A 25,046-nucleotide genomic window follows, 5' to 3' on the forward strand; every position below is an offset into this window, starting at 1 on the left:
CAACCCTTGATCCACTACCGCTGCAGTTACCAGACCATGGCACTGAGTGCCACATCCAGTCTCTTTTTAAATCACTTCAGTGATGTTAAAGACAATTGGCACACCCAATTTTTTGCACATGAAATACACACTATCTCTAGGAAGGAAAGGACATATATTATTATGGCCCTCCCTGACACAGTGCTTGGCTCCCATCCAGCTTGAATCTTTTACACCACACAGTCTTTAGGAGCTTCTGTAACAAGAGAACAGAAGTTTTGATCAACTTACCAACAACTCCTGCAACCTTACGGATGTGATTGCACCTTAAATGACTGGAGGGGAGGAGTTCTGAGAATGGCAGTCTGATGGAAATCAGTTTAAATGCTGCTTCACCTTTTGTGCTTTATGGACAGACCAGAAGCAAGACACAGCAATCCTGCAGCACACATCCAAAACTGGGAAGGAAAGGCAGAGCAGCCTGCTGTCTCCCTTAAAGGAAGGAAGCAAACTCGGGCATTCTAACATGGTTTATGTTCTCCCTGCTCCACCAACACCTATAGGTCATAGCCCTTTCTTTACTTCCAATATCCCAAACTTAAAGAGATAAACTTCTGTAAAGTGACCCCATGGGCTGGAAGCTGTTATTCCGCAATGACTGTCACTAATTGGCTGTTGTGATCCAGAAGAGTGTCTCCTGGTATTCTGCTTTCTGATGTTAATCTGTGTCAGCATCAAGACATTCAGCCAGGCAATTTGGGACTGAAAGTCAGAATCAGACAGTGGATGATAACCTCCTTGATCAAACCGAAATCTGAAAATGGATTTCATAAATATGTTATAACATGGAACTGCGTGACCTACTTCTCCCTGCCTCTGTAATAACAACTTCAGAGGCTTTACTAGTAAAAAAAAAATAAATCCAATCTATTTCTCATAGCTTAAAGTAATTTAACATTGCAGTGAAACCCTTTTAAGCTGAACATTCACTTTCTCTGAGGGAATGCAAATCTGGGTTTTTTTGCAAATACAAGTGGGAAAGTCACCGTTAGTTGCAGTATTTCAAATTATTGCCATCCCATCTAATTAGCCACATTTGCATGAGCTAGCAATGTATTTCTAGCCTTGACACTGCTTTGACACTCCCCTCCTCCTTTTAAAATACATATCTTTATATGGGATGCCTTCAAGCTCCAAAAGGTTAAAAAAAATGCAGGAAACTAGAGCCATCAGAAAAATAAATGAAAAAATATTATGTTAGCAGCAGCTAGAAGTAACCCAAATGTTTTTAATTTCCCCAGGATAAAGATTGGAGCTCCTTTGTGTGCAACTATATGAATCCTTTCTGGCTCTGTAAATGAACCTAGGAGGGACATTGGCTATATCCACACAAGCATAACCAGGTATTCAAAAATCCAGGGCTTCTCTCCCTCCCTGCAGGCCCTTTTTACTCCCAAGCTCCCTGATGCAGAGAGTGAAGGCAATCAAAGAAGTCTTCTATTCCAATAAAATATTATGATGAACTTTCTCTCTCAGATACCTTCCCTAGATTGAGCTCCAAACCCAATGGCATTTTGGAGGTCTGCAAGTCTATGTAGAGTGATGCAAAATTGATTATGATCAAAAAAAGTAGCATGGGATAAAGGCATAATGGGGTAAATCCAAACCAGATTGTTTTCTTAATAACCTGAAAATCTGAACTCATTCTGGTATTTAATAACTGTGTCACAGCATTTTAATTTCCATCACAAAAGCTTGCACAAACTGCAAGTATTAAATGAAGATATAAAATTTTGAGTCTTCAGAGACTCAAATATGACTGGTGAAGTATTTACACACTCTGTTTGTATGTATGCACCTTTTGTGAGGCCCACCATACATAGCTAACTCATATTATCCTAGAACTGCTTTCAAAATTATTAAAGGCTTTTCAGATTTAAAAAAAACCACAAAACAAAGTAGTAACATGAGATTACTTTTTTTAAAGAGTTCAAAGTTACTTTCCTTGCTCTGGAGTGAGCAGACCAAGTCACTGCTTCCCTGGGAAAGCCTTTGATTTTGTGATCATTTTGGATGGGGTAGTTTACTTACTTTTGCATTATCCCATTGCCCTTGTTTTTGGATAAGATATGCAGATGCTTACAAAACTTCTCAGCATTTCAGAGTGCCAGATTGTGCCAGATTAATCATAGCAATTGTTTACATGCTGTTCCCACAGTAAAGCTGCCTGTTTAAGCCATTTCCTGGCTTTGTAATTCACTATTTCCTCCACACTTTCCTTCTTTCACTTTGCAGGCTTATTTCCAGTGGAAGCTATTTTTCAGAAGGGCACTCCCAAAAATCCCAGACCAAGAAGTATCTGTGGTTTCCCACCACACAGTTTTCAACTCTTCTCACCAAAACCGGGAAGCGAGACCCTCCTCCTGCCCTGCTAATAAGGTTCACATGGTTGCTCCTTACAAAGAGCCTTTTTCAACACAGGAGCTCCTTTGAAATTGATATTTGAAATTGTTTTTTCTACCTGTTTTTTTCTCTTAGGAATGTGTTCAAGCTATTCAGCAGCATTTTACTACTTTCCGTGACTGATTTTGCCCGAGGTTGTACATAACCAGTGTGGGGTATTCACTGCCTGCTTTCCTGATGGATACTTTCTGCCTCCTGGTCGTGCTTTATCTTCCCTGTCTTCTAAATTTCAGTGGGTCATGAGTTCAGTATTTTGGAGAAGAATACTCCCTGATGATGCATCTGTAAATTCTCTGGTTTCTCCCCCAAAAAAGAGAGGTTTCTTCTCCCTCCACATCCTAAAGCTGAGGCTCCTGAGTACTCAAATTCCATTCCCACACTGGTGCAGAAGCAGGGACCATGCCTGCCAAGGCTGAGGTCAAGCATGTGTGTGAGCTACTTCAAACAGAGTTAAAAGAAACACTGAACCTTTCTTTGAAAGCCATGTGAAGCGTATTAAGTTTCTAGGGTTTTACTGTTCAGATTTAGGCTCAAAGAAGCTCCTCTCACCAACATTGTCTCAAAAGACACTGTAGTTCAAGTTAAATTAAAACTACACAAGGACCATTCTTTCCATAGGATCTCAGACTGGTTAGGTTCCACGCCCATCTACAAATTGTCTCACTGATTACAAAGATTAAAAATGCAGGATCTGGCCTCCTAGTTACTGTAAGTGGCTCATGGTATCTATTAATGTCACAAGGCTTCCTACTATGAAGTCTTTCCCTCCTTGCAGAAGTAAAATGTAGTAGCTACCATGTAGTAGTAGACATGATTTCAACCTCTGCTATGTACTTGATCAGCCAAAAAACTTGTTCAGTCAGAAAAGTTTAAGATTTTTTCCCCCTTGAGTTCAAATTTCTGCAGTCCTTTCCTCAAAGGCAATTCCTTCAGTGCAAAAAATAAAACCATAAAAAAAAAAAAACACCAAAAAACCAAACCACCAAAAAACAAACAAAAAACCCAAAAACCAAAACAAAAAACCCCAAAACAACACAGAACATTTTTGGTCCTTTTGTAGGCCAGAAAACTTGCATCCTTGGAATCCAGCCAGACTCAGTCAAATACCAAGTATGTGATACTTTAACTGTTGTTCAGCCTTTATCAGAAAAGGCAGCTTACACTGCTGACTTCCTCTGCATAGCAGACATGTAAGGCACAGCATAAACACCCTTGTCCCAGCATTCCTCCTCACTGATAACTTGAGATGAGAATATGAGAGCTCCTCCTGAAGCCAATGGAAGCAGCAGTGCCAATACCTCTCCCCCAAAACACCCTGAAAAATCCTGTTACACCCATGTTTGCAGTGAGGCTGCTATGGTTCTGCTCTTAATAGTCCCAGGGTCTGCTCACAGCTATTCAACTTTAGCTGATAAATTGCCTGTAGTCCCATGGAAGTTAAAGAGAACTTGCACAAAACCTGTGCTGTGTTGTAGAGGTGACTCAAAACACGATTGTTGCTCTCACCAGAATTAAGTAGGAAGCAAAGCCCCAAAATGCCATTTTCCTCAATTACTATTTTTTGTGTTCTTTCAAATTCTGTCAGCAAAAATGTAACTTTCCCCCTGAACAGTGGAGATAATGCACAGGAGGGTTGTTCATGTACTGCTTGTGGATTGCTGGTGGCCTTTAACAGGAGTCAATCAGAAGGACCAGTCTGCATGGGAATTCAAGCACCCACAGAAGAGTCTTGCCTTACAGTCAGCATTAGCTTCTATGAAGCACTGAAATTGAGAAGATTCATCTGGCCCATCCCCAGGCCCTGAAGTTAGCAGAGTTCTTGGCAACATCCAGTCAAGATTTTCAGCAGTAAGTTAATGATGCAGCAAGCAAAAGTCTACAAGGAGAAATCATTCAGTCCCAAGTACAAAGGCACCCACGAGAGCTGCTACACCCTATGCTAGTATAGCAATACTTTTTTCAGCAAAGGCCATCATCTTACAAGTCTTCTATTTCAATTTGGAGAGGATACTAAAGCATATAAATTGCTGATGATTACAATCTTAAGGCGTTTTCTATTTCTTCCAGTGTTTTCTATGAAAAACTTCCCAGCAAGGTTATAAGAAATTACATATCTGCTGTACAGTTAACAGCTTAGAGCTCTTAGAAGCTAAGGATATTGCTGGAAAAGAACTGAAAGCATTAAATTATTCTTTCTTAAAAAAAAGGATCTATTGATAAGTGCAATATACAGTGTTTCAGGACATGCAATTTTTTTTTTTATTTTCTCCACTTTTCATTAAAGTAGTTGGGAATTTTATACAAGGGCTGGTAAGAAGATGGCTGGATGCTTTAGCTTACTTTTTGAGAACAGGTAACTCTGATATCAGAAAAAGATTAAGAATGAAAAATAGATAAAAATACAATCCATCCTCTTTGGCTGCTCAGTCACAAGCACATTTTGGACTTAACTGCTGAACTTTATTCAACTGTATATTTTTGCTATGGGAATTATAAACACAGACAGAAAAGTATCTGCAGTGGGATGGTTTATTGATGCTTTTAAAAGATTCAGTCTTCCTGAGGAAAGCTAATGACAGAGAATTTCTACTTTCAGAGCCTGCACTGACCATTTTTCCAAGGAACAGATCTCTCTCTGCATGACACTCTTGTTTTTCAGCCAAAGTGATTTGGTAAGCTTCAAGCTACACATAAAACTTTGCCTCACTGTATTAGGTCCATTTATTTCGGGTAAGTTTCACCATCTCAACTTAAAATTTGGTTTGTATGACTCAGCTAATAGGTCAAATTAATTGCTGTAGCAGTCTCAAGTCCTCACTCTGGGACCCAAGCTGTCCATGCTAAGACTGATACAAGATAAATGCAGTTGGGTTTTTAACTTGGGAAGAAACTACTTTTAGAAAAACAAGCCATAATAGCATGGATAGTTGCTATCTGCCTTGTCTTCCTTTAAAGCAGAGGAGAACTGAAAAAAAAGGGTTGTTCTGCTCAGAGATCTTCACCAGGATTTGTTAGTCCTCAGTGTTTAAGAACAGAGCTCAGTCTGTATTGCTCTTCCAGTTTTCCCCCAATAAAAGCTCCTGGTTTCCTCGTGTCTCTTTTCCTAATAATGTCAGAGAGTTATTAGAGATCAGTGCCCTTTACAAATTTACCTTGGAGGGACAAGGAGACAAGGAGGTAGATCACTCATAAGAGAACACATTTGAAAGAAAGCAGACTGGACAATATGACTGCAATGTTTCTCTGCAGCAGTAAGTTCTGGTACCGAAGTTAGCCTATTAAGTTTAATAGTTAAGGAAAAACAGAGTGGGTATTTACTCACACACGGTTTTATGAGATGAACAACTGAAATGGCAGCAAGAAAAACACACTTTCTGGACAAACTGATACCACATCACATTAGTGGGCCACAGAGTTCTTTAAAAAAATAAACCTCTTGAGACATGAGAATGAAATCACATTTCAGCATGCTTTAAATAGCTGAACTGCTCTTCAAAGTGTAAGTTTTCAGCTATTGGCAAAGACACAATCTCCTCATTTGGAAATTAAGAAGCATTTAGCAATAAGTTAAAGCTAGCCTACGTGTAAGTGGGCTAAATACTAGGCAAAGATTTTTTCCCTTTTCACATTTAAGATGATACTACAGTTCGTCACTTCTGTAGCTTATATGTTGTGCAAGGCCCACTGAAGTTTCACATCTACTCTGTGAAAAAGAACAGGAGTATACACCTTTCTTTTAGGATAGTCACAAATGGTAAAGCCAGTAGCATTTGTTTGTCCATTTAATTAGATGTTTGCTGTTTATCACACATAAGAACTGTAAGCAGAGTCCGTGGATTTCTCTGAGCAACGTGAAACCTCGTGGTTCCATGCAAGTTCAAGACTGCCCCTCTCTCTCTCTCTCTCTCTCTCTCTCTCTCTTATCCCCTCCTCCTCCTCTTAACTGCTGTTTTTCCCCAGCCTGAGATATGTTTCCAGCTGTCTTCGTCTGATTTTAAAGAACCTTACGGGGGAGAAATTTTTACCTCATTACTTCTACCCGAGAGAGCCTCGCTCCGGGCCTGTGTCAGGTCAGGTATGTCTTAGACCACAGGAAGTTGGATGTTTTTCTTTTGAGGCACTAGAAGTTAAGCTAATGGTAATAGTCAAGTTGCCCAAAGCTAAAGGGAAAAGTAACTCTTTGTTGTCTTCTTAGTTAAACACATGGTCAGCGAGGAAATCTTATTTTCCCTTTTTTCCCTGAAATATATTAGTATAGCCTGTAGTAACAGATTCCCACAGAGCACTGCATTCATGCCTCTGTAGTCCTAGCATATACTGTCCTGATTGACTTTAGTTTCCTCAGCCTCATTAGAGAAGTTAACGATGGATCTCTCCCCACTCAGCTACACACACACCTCTTTAGGTCATTATAATGATCATATTTATATTTCTTCTTCCACATTCCCAAGCTAAGCCACAAGAAGCTCAGTTTTACAACAATGTTTTCACGTACCTCTCATCAGAGAGAGCTGCTGCAGCTGAACAAGACAAGTGCAGCATGCTAGGTATACTTGGATTCAATATGCAGTTGAAAAGAGGAGAATAACCAGTTTTCTCATTCGTCTACTTTCAGACATCTAGAAAACCCCACTGCCAGCATCTTGAGTAAAAAATAGGTGACATCTTCAGACCTCAGTAAAACCACCTACGCATGTTAACTTGTTCAAATAAACATCCCCACCTCAAGTGACACAGTGGCCTGCAGTCTTCCTTGATCCATCCACAGAGCAAGAGTTATTTTTACTGAATCAGTATTCATGCATTGTCTTCCAGAGGAAATACTAGCCGGGTACCCCTACTTGTAACTTCATGATCTGCTGCTCCCAAATCACATTCCAGTGCTTCCTCTGAACTAGTTTTTGTTCTTCTGCCATCAAGGCTGGTGGTGGCTGTATGGGGGCCAGAGGAGCCATTTGCAGTTATTGTTGTATCGCCATATGTCACAGTAAGGTCACCATCATTCAGAATAAAATCAGAATCCTCTTCTCTAAGTTGTTCTTGATTCTGGAAAAAAGAAGAAAAACGTTTGTACATTGCACAGCATCTGGTCTTTGCTAAGAAGGTAACTGAACAGAAAAGTTCAGATACGTGTCAATGCAGAAGCAGCACATGGTGAAGTTCCACCTTAAGAGGTCTTAAAAATAACCTTAAACCCACTGTTTGCAAAGCAGCTTAACTGCTCCCTGTACAACCACTGCTCATACCATTGTGGAGAGATGAGGGAGAGCTGAATCCAAGAACTAGATTATGAGACAGGTAACTAGAGATTTAATATTACTGGAAGCTAACCAGTAGTACAGGAGAGATGAGCAATACACACTGGTTTTTGCATAACAATTTCGAAGGCAGTACCAGAAAAAGACAGAAGACCAAGGACAATTAATTAATTCCAGATACAAAGTCAGAGTTGCATCTTTCACTAATTAGGCAACTGCATTAGTAATAGACTCATGCAAACTGGTAAGAGTTCATTAGGCCCCAATTCATTACATTCAAGGTTTCCTCAATAAATTTTTGTTACGGACAAAAAGCTAAACAGACTCTTTTAAACTATCTGCTTAATTTTGCCTACCTGGTATTAAATGGAAAATTACTTGACCTAGTTCTTAGGAACACTCCTGAACCATGAAAGTAAGACACACTGACATAAGTGCCTCATAGTTTTGTAACTGGTTCTGATATGCAGTCTTTTCAAAATCATTTAAGGAAGAGGATCATGAAGCCCTAGGAATTTATTTTGGCGGAGATGGGATAATATGTGTCCAAGGACAAAAAAATTGCTAAAGTATAACAAAACACTTTATTTCCCTACACAGCATAATACAACAGCAAGCAGTTGTACCACACTGCACTCCTGTTTAACATGGCCTTCATAAAAGGTGTAACAGCTGAACTGATCAGGAAACAGGGTTTCTTCATATTTAAAGAAAATTCTGTCAGTACTACCAGCTTGCTTTCTTCCAACCCAGAGCAAATACTTCCCCACATGAATATCCCCACACTGCTTTGTCAGAGCTGATACATTCAGTGTCTGTATTGCTCTTCTCCTCAGAAGGCTGAGCACAGACCAGGTTATGTTCTCAGAATACACCATTTTCTTCCACTTGAGCAAAGACAGGAAGGCACAGGCTACATGAGACAGGAAGCCTGCCATCAGCCTGATGAGAAACTCCTACCTGTTCAGAGAGAGTTCAGGGCACTTAAGACTGAGATTGAAAATACTGATTGACTTGTCCACCATGAGAAGCACAATGCCTGATTAAAGGAAACTTTCTGGGAAAGCTTACTGTCATTATTTCAGAATGTTAACCAGCCAAAATAAAGCAGCAGAAACCTCTAGATGATACAGAATATTTTAACAAACAATGACTGAAAGACGTGTCAGGGGTTTACCAAAATCAAGGAACTGGTACAGTTCAGTGTCAGGTGCAGGACAAGCTCTACTTAGAAAGAATGCTTATGTCTCAGAACCTTTGTAGCATCCAAATTTAGCATCACTTATTAGGGATGGGGTTACTATGATAGAGCGCTGCTTTTCAAAAGGCAAATACAGTTTAGGATACTTGCTTGCTTTGCCTGCAAAGAAAACACTGAACTACTGGTGCTACCTTGAAAAAGGAGAAACCAAAGGGCTCAGCTATAGTTGGCAGCAACAGCTTTTATAAGCTTTCAATTGCAAAAAAAAAAAAAAAAGTGAAAGTCTGAGGGAGAAGACGAAGATGCTTTAAAAAAAGTACACAAAATAATTAGCTGTTTAGAAAAATCTGAAATCCCTCTGAATTCTGTTGTTGAAAATGTGACAGTCAGAGGAAGATGACAAGCAGAAAACCTAAAATGAGTAAGGAGAGAGCACTTTACTATAGCCTGAGGCAAAGAAGCTGGGAAACTGCATCACAAGTTGCCTATCAGTGTTAGCCTCACTAAGGAGAGAAAGGCAGGCACACCAGGAGGTACCACAATACCAGAGCCACATATAGAGTGGCTGCAACAAGCTCTCAGACCTTCTTCTGGCTCCACAATACCAAGTAACAGAGAGTCCTTGCAGCAAGAACCTCTCAGGTAAGAACGTGCACTACACCTGAGTTTCCCTAAAAGGCTGTAAAGCTCTTGGAAGCACAATACTGAGAGGAGAGGGCCACAGGCTTTATACCACATGGCAAGTTCTAACTCAGTCTTTCCTGGTTTGTCCCAAGCTATACATACATGTAGGTAAGCATGATCAGTTCCAGAGAAAACAGTCTTCTCTCTGTAACAGTGAACAAACATTGCCTTGTATGAACTAAGCTCCTCTTATTTATTTCACTGTGACACAGCATCACAAGCAGCAGGCAATTAGTTTCATATTTTCCCCTGGAGAACATTTATGAACAATCCCATGTAGTACATGTAGTACGTGGATTTGCTATGTCTGCAAGCAAAGAGGATGAGTGAATAAACCTACTGTGCTTCATGCAGTATGAACAATTCTTTCAAGAAAGACAGGAAATGTATCCAAGTAGATCCCTAGAGACTTGAAATTCTTCCAAGAATAACCCTAAACTGGCCTCTGCAATCCCCTACAGTTCTGTAGGAATAGATTCAATTCACTCAAAAAAACCCACAGGTCTGAACTTCACTTTTTAAACTGACAAACTAGAATGGGTAAGGACTTAAATCCCAAACTCAATAAAAGATTGGATTTTGTGTTGATATGCTGACTGTAACCCTGAGGGACCTCACAGCATTCTGTCCCATTTGAAGTAAAATCCTCTTATGCTCCTAAGGATGCGTGCTGGAGACTTTAAAACAGCTAAATCTTATTTAGAGTTATTGCTTACAAAGCCAGTCTTTATTGCCTCCTAAGGCAGTGCAAAAAGAAGCACATGCAAATCATACCATGTGTACAAAGTGCTGGTAGTCATCATGTACACTGCTGGTGCTGAACACAGCACAGGCATCACGGGTGACAAAATTTACTTATCTTGGGGCTCCAAAAGAAAAGCATCAAGTAGCGTGCATGGCAATATATATTACAGTTTAAAGCTGATGATTTAAATTAACCTTAGCTTAGAGGCTCCCTGTTTCTCAGCTGAGTTTAGATTCATCAAGGAAACTAAACAATTTTTGCTATGAAGCTAGAAGCACTGAGAAAGGGAAGGGGAGATGCATGACTGAACAGTTTTCTTAGCAGTTTTGAGTTACCTCCTCTAAGACTTATGCAGACTGCAAATTAAGTTTCTCCACTGGGCTTGCATATTTAGAAAGATTATTAAATTCCCTCTACTTTCCTACCAAGCTGTCACCTCGTGTATGGTGAAAGAGCCAAACTTTAAATAAAAAATGGGTGGGAGCATCTGTAGGACACTTAACACATGCCTGAACAAACAAGCAAGAAAAAAAAATTAAAAAAACAATCTCAGGAGTGCTTCATCATGAAGAGCACAAGATAAACAGATGTTTCTTTTAAATGGCTGATGAAACAGAATTACTAAAAATTTCAAAGGACGTGTCAAAAAAAGGAAGAAAAAGGGAGCTACTTTAGTTAGGGATAAATTAGAAAGCCCTGCCAAATGGTCATGCACTGAACATAACAGCAGGAGAGAGAACAGGAGTGAATTTTTGAAAACGATAATTTTAAACACTGTAACTACAGCAGCCTTACATACTTTTAAGTTCCAACTTGGATTCTGTCTGGGTAGGAAATGCTTAATGGTGAGCCTCGTGAGACTGTCTTAAAGAAGTGGGAGAACACTAGCAAGGAATGGTAGCAACAGCCCTGGAAAAAAACACTGGACCTCACCCCTGCATGCTGGCTCAGAACCTTACTTGTACACCATGAAAAGTTTAGCTTGGAGGACACGATTTCATACTTAGGAACTGGCTGTAGGTGGACTATGCAATAAGATTATTTGACATTCAGACTTTAAACTCTTCCTCTTTGGCATCTTATCCCAAACATGTACTCCTACTTACAGAAGTGAAAATGAATTTTAAATATGGTTGTACAGCCACATGCTTGTGTGCTTTCTTCTCTTTCTCCTCTCTGTTGATGTCAGAACTGTTCAGACACACACCTGAGATTTCGGATTTACTACTTCTTTTTGAAACACATTTTCCACTTATATTGCATTCTGTTGAGTATTTACAGACTTTTTTGTTGTTTAAAGTCTTCAGTCTTTCAGTCTCTCAGATGTACCACTCAATTTTTCTGGAAATATCTTACAAAAGCACAACCATGCCAAGCAGTTCCTTTCCTCCCACGGACATGGTGCTCTCAGTTGCTTCACTTGAACTTAACAGAAATGCAGAAAGATTCCACAGCTTTTTAGCCAGTAATAATATTATGTAGTAAAGCTCTGTAGCAAAGCCAGCTATGCAAATAGATGAAAAGCAATAAAGCAGAGTTCAGAAATCTTTAAAGGAAACTAGGAATAAAATCTCAAAACTATATTCCTTTGTAAGACTAACACAGCAATAAACTGAAACATATTTAGAGAGATACAATGTGAGAATTCTACACTTTATAACATTAAAAAACATGCAGCCTTACAATTTTACTAAGTTAACATATCGTGTGTGTGTGTGTCACAGAACCAATCCAATTAAAGAATAAGTTTCCACATGCCAGAGTAACCAAGAATAAGACAAAAAAGAGCCCAGCTATTAGAGAAAATGAAAGCCAAAGCTTGCATGTTCAGCCCAGTTAGATCCTCGGTTACTGGGTAACTAATCTTATAAGATCATACCTAGATAGACACATAGGCAACACACAAGTAGGCTAATTGGTCTGATGGACACCTTCCAGCCTAGATCTGGTTTAAGATCTCTCATGGCATTGCAAAGATGGGAGCAAAGCCAATTTCTTGCATTACTAACAGCTCCAAACAGGCAGCAGACATTTCAAATTTCTTTGAGTACCAGGTAAAAGTAAGATGATAATGATGCCAGAAAGAAACGCACAGAAGTGTTTCAAAGTTGGAAGTAGAATCTGTAACTTTCTAGGAAAAGATCAGTAGAAATACGGTCCAAGTCTATATGAACATAGCAGAGATGTTACCATTCCAGAGAACACACAAATTTGAGTGGTGTCACATAGTTCTATGCTTTCATTTACAAGTGGCTCATAAAAAGCTGTAGATTTCAGAAATGCTGTACAGATAGTAATAACATGTATCAGGATTCTGTAAAGGTAACAGGAGAAGCATTAATTACTGCAAGACATGGCTGTAAAGACAGTAAGTGACCTGCTAGACTGAGATAAGTAACTGATTAAAGGTTTCTGAAATGGGATCTCAAATTTCATAGTGGAAACAATGAAGGGATGCTCTCACAGATTTCTTTCAAGCATGGGTAAATGCCTCAGTGTCTTCTCTGAAAGAGTCTTCAATGCAACCTTAGCAGTAAAATGAAGAGAATCTTGTCCAAAAACATTAAAAAGGGACTAAATATTTTTAAGTGATTCACTAAGAACCCGTTTATTGATTAGGACTGTAATTTTGTAATATCCTTAAATATTTTGGGTTATTTTTAATGTATTATTTGAGCAGTAAGATAATCTCTGATTTCTTCTAACAGAAGTTGTTGCACTAGGGGAAAGTACCTTTAATCTTTTCTGCCTAGGACAACACAGCACTTTCCTGAAATATGTGTATCACACCAACCTTTTGCCTAAAAAGAAAACAAACAATCCTGCTTTGATGAAGTTACATCAATAAAAAACAAAACAGAGAAGTATTGAGTTATTGTACTTACATCATAAACCTGTGGGCTTGTCAGACAGCGAGCTATCAGGCCACACCAGCTGGGCAGAGTTGTGGTTAACGGGGGGCCACTGTGAGTGAGAATTGGCTTTAAATAACTTAAGCAGTTAAGGAAAACACATCAGTGCTGGAAAACCACTCCTGAAAATAAACCAACATTTTTACATAAATGTGGTTCTGCCTTTGACTTATGTACTGCACAATAATTTTATATGAAACATCTATTGAAAAAGTTAGCATTTGTAAACAAATTAAAAAAAAAACCTTCCCCCCAACATTTTCCCTTTGATCCTTTCAAGGGCAGTCTCTTTACTCCCACATTTTCTGCAAGGGCAACCAGCCAACTCTCTTCTTTAAAGTTTTTTAACAGTTGCAATATCTGAATCTTTTGGGTTCTCTGGAGCCTAAAGGAACAAACAGAGATGCAAGTGCTTTAGTATTAATAGGTCCAAAGGTATTTCTGCTTTGAAGATGGAGCACGGTGTTGAGGTTGCAAGCTAGAGGCAACATGGTGACATGGCCTTTGTGGCTCAAGGCTGGGAAATAAAGAAATACTGTGCACCCAACATCCTCCAAGCAATGCTGCCACTTGAACTGCCAGCTGGTCACTGAGCCACAGAGATGCAACCAGAGATTTTACACCTGTAAGCCTCAAAGACAGCTCTGCAGTGCCCACACACGTATCACACAGAGCCTCAGAAAAGCAAAAGGCAAAAAGTGTATGGCAAGAACCATATAACACATTGTGGAAGAAAAGTAATGCTACTTCCATTACATTGAGAGGGCACAGGGATAGGAAAGGAAGGTGTCTTTACACCTCTTCTCATAAGCTTGGTCTCAGTGCCCCAGATAAATCCATATTCACTCACACTAGTACTCCAGACTGATGACATGCCTGAGGAAATACTGAGCAGTCAAGAAAGGTGTCCCTGCTGCAGAGCAGCATGCAAGAACAAAGCTCAAGAGGAGAGTGCTAAGGCTTCCAAACATAGCCTGAAATCATGGGGGTTTGGATTGTTTTTTTTTGGTTGTTAATGGGTTTTTTTTGGTTGGTTGGTTTTAAGCTAATCTGATTATTTTAAATGTAAATATATATTGTAGGTATTATAGATACCTTCTTGGGCCTTTAAGCACAGAGAGAATCAAACCAATTTTGTGAACAGTTTCCCTGCTCCTCTCAAGAGTTCACAGTGCTTAGGGAAAGACAGGGTTAAAAAAGAGTCTGTTTTAGCAGAGATTTATCTCTCCCCCTTAGCAGAGCCTGGCCTAGTGTGTTTGAGCATGTAACAATTATGCCCACACTTTCCTCCCTCCCTCCTCCAGTAACAGCGTGGCTAAATCCAGCCCCTGAAAGAAATAAACTCTTCCCCCTCACACTATCCTACCAGCCTCCACATTGCCCTGTGGCATGCAGTGACTCACTTGTAACAAAACAAATCCAGCCAAAGATATCTGGTACTTCAAAGTCACATTTTCTTCGGGTATAACAACTGTGGGTGAACCCAGGGAACAGCCCACGACATTAAATGAACTCTGCATTCCACAGGAATGAGGTTCCCAGTTATTCATCCACAGACCTCTCTGCAGGCTATAGCCAGCATTGGAGCATGCTGCCAAATGCATCATATTTTCATCTTTTTCAAGTTAAGTTCCCTAGCAAAGGGTGAATTTTGAGACTTCAAAATTACTTTTCTACTCACAAGCCAAGCGAATCCATCAACAAAAGATTACTTGGACACTTGGTGTCAATCCTAAAGATCATCCTTCCTGTGCAATTTAAGCCCTCTCAGCCAGTGTTTGTCTGAATGTGTCCTTGCAACAGAAGCATAATTTTACCTCTCTAAGATACACTTAGTTCTGCCTCTGAGTGTCAGTTTCCCTCATACAGACTTCACAGAAAACTTCCCCAAATACTGCTAGCTGCTACTGAAACAGCAAGTGCTCTAACAGGATCCTTCAAGTTTCTGTGAAACAGTTGATTAAGCTGTAAACTTTTACTTAGCACTGCACCCACTCTTGCTGCAGCTGCTGTGGACTGCACTCATGCTAGCATCAGCTGAGGGGAAGTCAGCATTGCCAACTACTCTTTTTTTTTCATGGGGCACATCCCTTTTATAGAGGCAGGGGAAGAAGACAGCTCTTAAAAGAAAAGAAAAATAAACCTCAAACCAAAACCAAACAAAAAAGTGGTCATCCACAGCCAGATCCTTCTGTACTCTTAGCACAAGAGCAACTTCTTTCAATAACAAAAATTAACTTCAATACAGTGAACACCAGCCACTAGACAAAGGGTTAACTGAAAACTACTACCATTTATGAATATTTAAACTAGCACACACACACCCTTCCACCAGGCTTAGGACCACTACTACAGCATTTGACAGCATCAGTCACAGATTTTACCCTGAGCAGGCAAGAACTATTAGGATCCAAAAGCTTCCAACTAAAACCCTGGGTTTTCCCTGAGTGGAAAATCTTGATTCACAAGGCATGGAAGGAAACTATTGTTTCAGCCAGCAATGGACAAGACCCCAGTTAGGAGACTCCCTTCTCAGATGCAGAATGCAACAAGATTAAGGCTGTGTCACAGATGCTTATGAATATTTAACTGCCCCAGAAATAATTAGAAATCAAGAACTGAAATGCCTTTGAATTTCTGGGTATAAGGGACTTGCCACAGCCACAAGATTACCTTTTGTATTTTCCACTAAGTGAGTGCAGGCTGTTAAGGAGAGGCACCTGTATGATCATCAAATCACAGAATGAAGGAAGGGACCCTAAAGACCATCCAGTTCCAGTCCCCCTGCCATGGGGAGGGACACCTTCCACAAGACCAGGTTGCTTACCATTCCATCCAACCTGGCCTTCAACACTTCCAGGGAGCCCAAACTTTCCTGGTATATACTAATTAAGAATATGCTAAGTAGATTTTAAAAACCAAGCATGAACAGCAGGACAGCTACACAAAAGTTGCTCAGAAGCTTAAGTAGTATAAGAGCTTCAGGAAGGTTGTAGTGTACTATACAAACACAAGGACACACTCTGCTTTAACACTCAAGAACTTCTGGATATACTAAAGGGAAGAAGTTGGGTCACATACAGATTTTTAGTTCCAGAACTTCCTGTATCAGTGAAAGGCTTCCAAAGAGAACTTCATCACAAAAGCAGATGGCTCTTCAGAGAAACTAGCTTGGAGTCAGACATGTACAGTGAACTAGAAAACCAGTATGCACTCTGGGCATCAGTGAAGATGAGAACTTCTTTAACAAATAAAAGAGGATCTGAAATAGTTTATTGGCTGTCTTAGTGTTAGGAAAGAACTTTGGCTGCTACATCTTACTGGTTTTCATCCTCTGGCAAATGTGATGTACCATGTATCACACCAAAGAAAGGTCTTCTGAGTCAGTGAATTCATGCTTCAGTTCCTTTCCTTGAACCTCTCAAATACTTGATCTTTCTCATGTTTAACTCCCCAAGTGCTTAAGGCTACATATGGGTACATGGAAAAAAAATACCAACCAAACTGAACAGCTCACGTCTTGAAGCTAAGCTGTGTTTTCAAAAGGATACTTATGGTCAAAGCTATACCATAGCCTGAAGAGCCAAGCACTTTCCTGTTTTGTTCTGTTCTTTCTTTCAGAATCCAGGCCATCCTAAAAATAAGATAAAAACACATTCCATTATTTCAGGCAGAAAGCAACCAAATCATACATCCCAATCATTCACATTACAGCGTCCTATTCAAAAAAGCCAATTTACTTAATACTGTAAATTGCAGAAGAAAGCTTTTTAAAGACATGATTATACTGAGAAAGGTTACATCCCCTAAAAAGACCAGAAATAACTGTGCTGAGAGGTAGGCTCTCTTCATTATCCTGTTACCTTAATTAACCCTCTGCCACCAAATTTTCCTGAGCCTAAAAGCTTATTGCACAGCTAAAGAAGTAATGGAGATAGAAATAAGTCCAAACCTGACAAATAAACCTCACTGATGTCCTGTCCTCACCTCCCTCCCCAGATAAATGAACTGGAATAATCCAGACTGATTCCTATTCATTGCTTGGTTAGCTTCCTTAACTCTAGGTCTATTAAATGTTCTTTCCCTAAGCCTGTTGCTTCCTTGGAAGAATAAGAGAATTTACCATACCTGATAAACTCTGCCAAACCTGATGAAATACATCACACTTAAAAGAAACATACTTCACAGGTAATCCATATAAAACCACAACTGAAGAAGGTCATGCAGATTTCTTAAGTGCTAGGTCAACCCCAGAAATGCAAACAGTGTTGAATATAATCCCTCTACTAGCTGTGCTTCAAGTCATTGCACCAGCTGGTCTGCAGCTGCATTTGGTTTTACTTTTGTTGCTGCTTTGTTTTTGTTTTTGTTTTTTGTCCAGAGGCAGGAAAACAGATGAAGTGAGAATATCTTGCATGAATCATCGTCCAAACTACTGGAAAAGAACAAGAGGGGATTGCCTTGTGTACTTCTAATGTGCAAGAAATCCATAAGCCACCAAGAGTTAAAGCTTAGTAAGTTTTCACTCCCTCCCCATCCTAAGTGATATATTTTCTTTAACTGTGGCACACTGGTAATCTTGGCTTGGTGAAAGAAAAAGGAATCCAATAGGAACTGAGTAATTGGAGCCCATTAGGAATGCAATGCACAGCTAAGGAGGGAAATAAATGGGTAAATGCTTTATGTTTACATGGGAAAAGAGCAAACAAGTTATTTCCACCCAGACACTGAGTGAGTACAGAATAGTTATGCTCTGTTTCCTCTTAAAGCAATTCCTCAAACACTGACAAGCTCAGCCTGCACTGGCTATAGCCACCTTACCACAATGCCATTTCCTAACCTTGATTTCATGAAATACCATGGCCTTCACTGTAGGTGTTTTGAGGCCTGGCCTACTGGTTGCTTCCAGGTAGCTACAAAACCAAGTTCAACTTTTTCATCCCCAAACCCACCATTTCAGAACCTATTTTTTGTGCTGGACACAGGCTCCTACAAAAAACAGAGATGCTTAATGTAGTTTCTTTAATGAAAAAAGGTGCTTTCTAAGCAAGTAGCTCCTAGCTGTACAAGCTGTGACCAAAAAAAGAAAGGCAAACCACTAATAAGAACCCCAAATACAGCAAGTATCCCATGTCTGTATCCGTCACCAGCCTACACACCAGCACCTGAGAATCCAAGATTTACAAAGCAGAGTTCATGCATTTGCACCCTACACATCCTCTTGGTCCAAAGTCATCTGTCTTCCCTGCCATTCAGCTTCCTCAAGCAGGTTCCTACATAAGCAAAAAGTTGTGCTACTGAACAATTAGTGTCAAGCAGTACTCTGGGAGAGTGTAAACTAAGGTCTGGACAGAGGAAGTCTCAGGAAATGGTTCTTTGTTTTGGTTTAGTTTTTTTCCTTCAGACTTCTCACTCCTCCTGTGAAGGCATTCAGATTACAGATTAGGAAAACTGAAATTTCTGCTATGAGTAACATCCTTTAGACTTTTGTTTGCTAATAGACAACAGCAAGGAAAAGTATCAACTCCTAGGTTGTTACTGATGCATAGGAAGCTGTGTTGAAGATTCACATAAATGGTTTCATGGATATAAATAACAATTTTCTAGGGTTCCTGTTGCCTCATACAGGTGGCAGGTAGTACAGGTAAGATCCATCTGGGGATCTTACCAGCTGTGGTATAGTATGCAGGAGCTGAAATTGGATTAGCAAACTTAACCCTTGATTCTAAGGCCAAAATTTGGTGTCAATAATTGAACAATTATCTCTGGGTTAGACTTGGGGAGGACTGTTTATATTGTAGCACGTTAAAACCAGCATGTTGGGTGGGTCTGGGAAGAGGAAAACACTTTGTTATATAGGTTGTATTAGTGGATTGGAGAAGGTTTTTGATGCCTTATATATACATGTATACAGAAAATTTTGAACATTGTAGCATTTTAACCAACACCACAATGTTCTTTGGTGGGCATCACTTGAGTATTAAAAAGTAAAATGCATTACTGACTCGACAGCTAAGAGAAAAAGGTTTAATCTGTGCACATAGCTTCTGCAGTTCTTGACCATTTTGGTTATAAAATAAGATCAGCCTAACAGAGAAGTTATGTGATTACTTACTCCTTGTAAGACTTGAAAGCTGTCATTAGTAGGTGGAGGATCCTGATCTGGGTCAACCCCAACCCTACAGAAACATTAGGAAAACAAAGCAAGTGGTGTTACTGAGGGTTGCAAATGTTGTAAGTTCAGCAGAATGCATTTTAGAAGCACTTTAGGCACCCAGCAAAGCTGCATTCAAAGAGGTTGTAAGAATAGTTTGAGGAAGAGCTGTCCATTATATCCCTGCAAGTACATGGCTATAAACGTGGTACTTTTTCACTCAAGCAGCAACTACCTGAACATAAGAGCCTTATGTCCTTCTCAGCATCAGTTTCAACTGCTTACCTTTGTTGTCAGTTCTTTTAGGACACTGGCAAATACTATTTTTTTGGCTTAAAAGGTGAACTGCAGGTAACATCCTCTTCAGTGGAGAACTCCCCTCGTGTCCAGCAGCAAGAAACCAGAGACTAAGGATAAGCCCAGTCTAAATATTTGATACAGCAAATAACTTAGCTGCCAGATAGGCCTGACAATAGCTCAAATATACAATTAAATGCCACTTCCCCCCCCAAGTTTTAATGAACACACAGTGTGAAGCAACAAAAATACTTTATAAAGACCCATAATATTATTTTGCTTCAAGTTTCATTCACCTAACACAACACAGCCACTATAGCTCAACAGGAGGTCTGTCTAATCTCACCTCCCACCTGCAGGAGGGTCTGTATAATGAGATAGGGGATGATTATGTGTTGATAAGAAACTCTCTGCTCACTTCTGCATAGCTACTGAGTATCTTATTACTGACCTACCCTTTCACACAGTGCTTCTATCCAAGATGGTCATCTAATTCTTGTAATTATGTTCAGGTTTTTCTGGTCTGTTTTGGGGGCAGCTATTTGTTAAGAATAGATTTTTTTTTTAAAACCTATTCATGCCTTTATCTCTGTACTCTCCTGTAAAACCTAGACCTCCAACCTCAAACACTGGGTAAAATTGTCGGTCTCAGGCCTGTTGTCTTTCATGTTGCACAATAAGAGTAGGAAAATGCATGCAACAACAAAAACACATTGTCTGAAACAGCAAATTTTGTGATTTCCTATCTCTTGGAAGGGACGGAGCTCGTTCAGTGTAATTTCTTTGTTACCTAGACTTTATTTCATGTCAGCTATTTCTAGTTGCTCTGTTTATGCAATATCCCTAAGGATCACCAGAAACTGACAGAACCTTGATAGTAAAACCATATCATTTCCATGTCCCAGGGGCACATGCTTGCCTCAGGCAAGCAGTGAACTAGTTATCTTCAGGCACAGAAGACTGCATGAATTAAACTAAAAGGGGGCACCTTCAAATAACTTTCAGTTCATCTCCTAATAGAACAATAGAAGAAGAAAAGTAGGTGTTGAACTAAAGTTTTAGGACATCCTTGTGGATTCACTGCCAACCCAAGGCCTCAAATGACAGTGTAGCCCAGGCAAATTCCAGAAAGCCACTCAAAACCAGCCTGCAGCAGCCTCTTATAGAGTTTGTGCTGAACCAGTCCTCTGCTTGGATTTTTCCCCTTTTTTTTAATCACTCTTTTTTTACATACAGAGTTATCTTAACCCATAGGAGGTATACTTGGCCATCAGCACTCAAGACTAAAAAGCTTCACCAGTTTAAAGGGACACTGAACAGACAGATTGGGTACTGAATTGTAACCCATGCTAAAATTAAATGACACACACAAGAGCTCTGAAAGGTTACAAGGGCTTAGATGTTATTGCCTAAATTATAACTAAGCAGGGAAGACATGATAAGGATGGTTTTCTGTGGACAAACTAGTTACCTAGTGAAGCCTCACACAGAAAGCTGACAAGAAACATCAGGAAACCTGATCAGTGTGGCAACATATGTAAGATTGCACATTTCTTTATAAATACACATATAAATAAATGCAAAAGATTTGCAGCTTTCCAAAGTCCAGCTGCATACCGTGAAGTTTCAACACCCTGTGCACAACAACCACTCTCCAGAGGGCTGTGGGACTGACACTACAAACGGGGAGTTCATGGAGCTGTTCCAGAAGATGCACATAGCTTGCATTCCTTAAATAGTTTCAACTCACTGGGCTACCCATTCACTTCACAGTACACAAGAAAACCCAAACAATTCAGAATGTGTCAGCTTTTATTTGAGTTGCAAGGCTGTGCATTTGTTTTAGGGATTGTAACTGCCCTCAGGCAGGGGAAAGGGACCTAGAGGAGGATAAGAGAAGGATGGCCATACTGTTCAGTGTCAAGTTAGAATACACCACAGGCCAGGAATTCAGGTTCACTATTTATTTGTGCTGAAGAGGAAAAGAAACCTTCTCAGTATTAAAATGGTTCAACTTTCAGAAAAAACTTCTCAGCACAGATGTTTCTTTCAATATTGAAGTAGTACATCACAGATTTGGCCATTTGATTTTTTTGCAAAGTTATTTTTTGGGTTCTATGATCTTTTGAGGTCCCTTCCAATCCCTAAAATTCTGTGATTCAGGTGAATTTATATTTTGTGTATTTCTAATTAATTATTCTCCATTAATCACTTCTTCTTTTTTTTTTTTTTTTTTTTTTTTTTTTTTTTTTTTTTTTTCCAGTTCATGTTTCAAAGTGTGTTTCTCAGTTCACAGATCAACACAAAATACCTTAGTATTCTGAATTCCCACGACTACTTTTTGTATCTTTCAACCAGCATATAGTGGGTCTCATTCCCTACTTTATCCTGAATTGCATAGGAATCTTAATTTTTTTTGGTTTGCCTGTTTAAGTTTCAAAGCACACACACCCTGGTATTATGACAACTAGGTTTGTGTAGGCCCTCTTCCCAAATGCCTAAGAAAGTCTCATCTTTATCATCTGAAACAAAACAATACCAAAACCCAGTCAAATATCTCCCAGCCTTCTTTACAGTGAAGCACTCAAAACATTAAGTTACTTCACCCTAACTTAACTACTTCCATAATTAGAAGTAAAAGTAAAGCTGATGTAGGTATGTCTTCACTATAATTTTTTTCTGCTGATTAAACGAAAAAAATTCACCTCACAACCTTAAGTACATGAAAAATATTTCACATAATTTAAACATGCTGTAAAGGCTGATATCAGCTATCATTTATTAATCAGCTTTTAAATTAAGAAAAACTGTTCCTGGGTTCATTTATGCAAATCCCCTCTAAGAGATCAGGGACACAGAGTGTGGCCCTGCTAGTGACTGATGTTTTGCTCATACTTCTAGCTGAAAGGCAGGTGAGCAAGCTCTGGGGTCTTTTTTTTTGTTTTGTTTTTAAGGCATCAAAGGCTTTTCATGCTTTAAGAACTCTGTAATAGCAAAGAAACTACCACTGAGCTTGTAACACCCAATACCAGAGCAGCACTCCTGACCTTGGTCCTTACTCTGCAGCAATGACCCCAGCATCACACACAGGAAATCAGTTACTAGATTTGATTCCTCAAATACTAAGCCTATGTATAATTCAGTCATTTAAGCAGTGTGGTAGAAAATGGCTTACACACAAAAAACGTGGAAAGCAAAGTGGAAACTAAATGTATGGAAAGCAACGGTAAAAAAAAAAAAAACAACAACAAAAAACCAAGAGCAAAAGCAGAAAGAACTGCTTCATGTTCTCCACTACATCATTTTAAAATGGGTGGAATAATTTCTTCTGATACTTCAAAAACCTTTCCAAGGCCTGAAATGCACAGATGACAAGTTACCAAAATACCAGGCTTTATTACATTCTAGCACATGTAATTACTGTGGCAACATCCAAGAAGGGCTGTAATACATAATAGTTTTGAGAGTCTCTGTACAATCTGCAACTTTAGCAAATTTACTAGTTTGCTGAGAAACTGACATTGAACCATCCTAAAGATTTTTCTGTACATAAAAATTCTGAATATACATATTAACACACATGAACATACAAAACCACATTCCCCTATAGATGCCAGTTATTTTTTTCTTCTCTCTTCATCCACGATCAGTTTTAAAAAACATTAAGTGGAGAAGACCAGGGTTCTATTTTATCTCCACTCTTATTAGCATCTTCCTATAACGCAATGTGATAATTCTATACTTTTTAAATATATACCCATAGAGGCTGGGCTAAATCACCTGTTAAGTTCCTTCCAAACTGAATAGTTATATGAAATAACCCCAAGGAAAATCTAAGAATACCTGTGCGATTAAGGATCATAGAATTGCATCCATGATCTCTCAGCTTTCAAATACTCCCAGGCCAGATATTAATTTTTAACTTTTTTTTTTTTTTTCTTCATTTACTACCCATACACAAAGTTAAAGGATGTGATGTTTTGTGGTTACTTTGTTTGGTTTTTTTTAATCTAAAGACCTGATATATGATCATGCTCTCCCAGCTCAGGAGAATAGACTCAGAATTGACAAACACCTACAGCACTCTGCAGGAAAGAAGCAGCAGCAGCAGCAGCATGCCAGAGTATAGAAAAAGAGAACACACTTAGTGTAATAAAGATGAAGAAAGACAAGCACCAGGTTAATTTGGTATCAAGAAAAGCACAGTGTCACCTGAAATACAGCCAGCGACTTTCACTCATCTCTTCCACCGATGGAACACGGTCACCAACTCTGGTACAGTACAAGAATGTAATGTGAGTAACAAAATGCTCATGAGATGATAGCTTTACAGAGCTCCCTAGCAAAACAAAGCAAAGCAACAACTACAAAACCAACAAAGAAACCCAAACAACAAAAAACCTCTACCCAATAAAAAAAGATGAAAAAAATGAGAATGACAGAACAATGACAAAGTGATAAAAATCATAAAAATTAACAACAGGAGAACTTTATGATAAGTATGTCCAGTAATATTCTTCATTCCTTCAGATTCTGGCTGGCAAAACCCTCCTGTGTTCATAACAGGCTACTTCCCCTAGAAAAATCAGATTCTCTTGCTCTCAAGAGAGCTACTACACAGAAACAGAGTTGCTCTAATACAAATCCTACCACTTCAGACCTGCACACAGTGGGAAAAAAGAGGAAAATAGGAAAAAGTCAGTAGAGAAAGTAATCACACAAAGCTAATGCATATATAAAAGAGGTCATCAGTAATGTTGAGTTTCCAAACTATTTTCCTAGAGCAGTCCAAAACAACTGGTACTAAGGACTAAATCATGCCATTGGTTTGACAAACAGCTGACTAACAGTCTTTCACATAATTCACCTCCAGTCATATCAGAGTGCATATTTTTAGTTCTTGCTTTACCTTTTTGAATTGTACATTTGAAAAAAAAAAAGAAAAACACAAGTGAAAGTATATTTGGTCTCTAATATTTTTCAAGTCCAGTCCTTAGCAGCTTGTGAGGTTTTTTCCTGTTTTTCCAAGAAGGCATACTACATGAACACATATTGCTCATGTGAAATAAAATAAAGAAAATTATTAGAGGCTTCACATAAAAAAGAGGTGTACACAGCCTGATTGCAGGCTGACATCTTCATGAACCAAATGTTTAATACCATAGCTTGTGCTATAAAGAGCATGCACATTGAAGGTTGAAGAAAATACCAGATTTTGGATAGATTTGTTTTGGATTCCTGATTCCATAATTCTTCTCCCACAACAACACAAGCTCTAGGTCAGAGCACTCTGCTCCAAAAGGCCAACACTGAGACAGCTTTGCATATGCAAGAAAAACTAATATTAAAAACT

General features: G+C 39.2%; 1 protein-coding gene and 1 long non-coding RNA gene across 4 annotated transcripts in view; one reads left to right on the forward strand and one right to left on the reverse strand.

Annotated features, from left to right (window-relative positions):
• The first annotated feature begins 264 nt into the window (after window positions 1–264).
• Window positions 265–5,874, forward strand: LOC139797496 (uncharacterized). The gene is made up of 2 exons (XR_011726495.1): window positions 265–1,382; window positions 2,275–5,874. It is a non-coding gene; the product is annotated as an uncharacterized lncRNA (long non-coding RNA).
• SLC9A7 (solute carrier family 9 member A7) overlaps window positions 4,678–25,046 on the reverse strand; it is a 76,810-nt gene continuing 56,441 nt past the window's right edge. For 2 of the 3 annotated variants that reach the window (XM_071746761.1, XM_071746772.1), the window contains exons 13-17: window positions 23,906–23,965; window positions 19,358–19,421; window positions 16,794–16,876; window positions 13,216–13,321; window positions 4,678–7,488 (exon numbers count right to left, since the gene is read on the reverse strand). In XM_071746761.1, coding sequence (XP_071602862.1) covers window positions 7,240–7,488; window positions 13,216–13,321; window positions 16,794–16,876; window positions 19,358–19,421; window positions 23,906–23,965 — 562 coding nt within the window. In that variant the 3' untranslated portion in view covers window positions 4,678–7,239. The remainder of the gene's footprint in view (window positions 7,489–13,215; window positions 13,322–16,793; window positions 16,877–19,357; window positions 19,422–23,905; window positions 23,966–25,046) is intronic. The other variant, XM_071746783.1, reaches the window with a different exon arrangement.

The sequence above is a fragment of the Heliangelus exortis genome, chromosome 1, assembly GCF_036169615.1.
Source record: "Heliangelus exortis chromosome 1, bHelExo1.hap1, whole genome shotgun sequence".
Classification (NCBI taxonomy): domain Eukaryota; kingdom Metazoa; phylum Chordata; class Aves; order Apodiformes; family Trochilidae; genus Heliangelus; species Heliangelus exortis.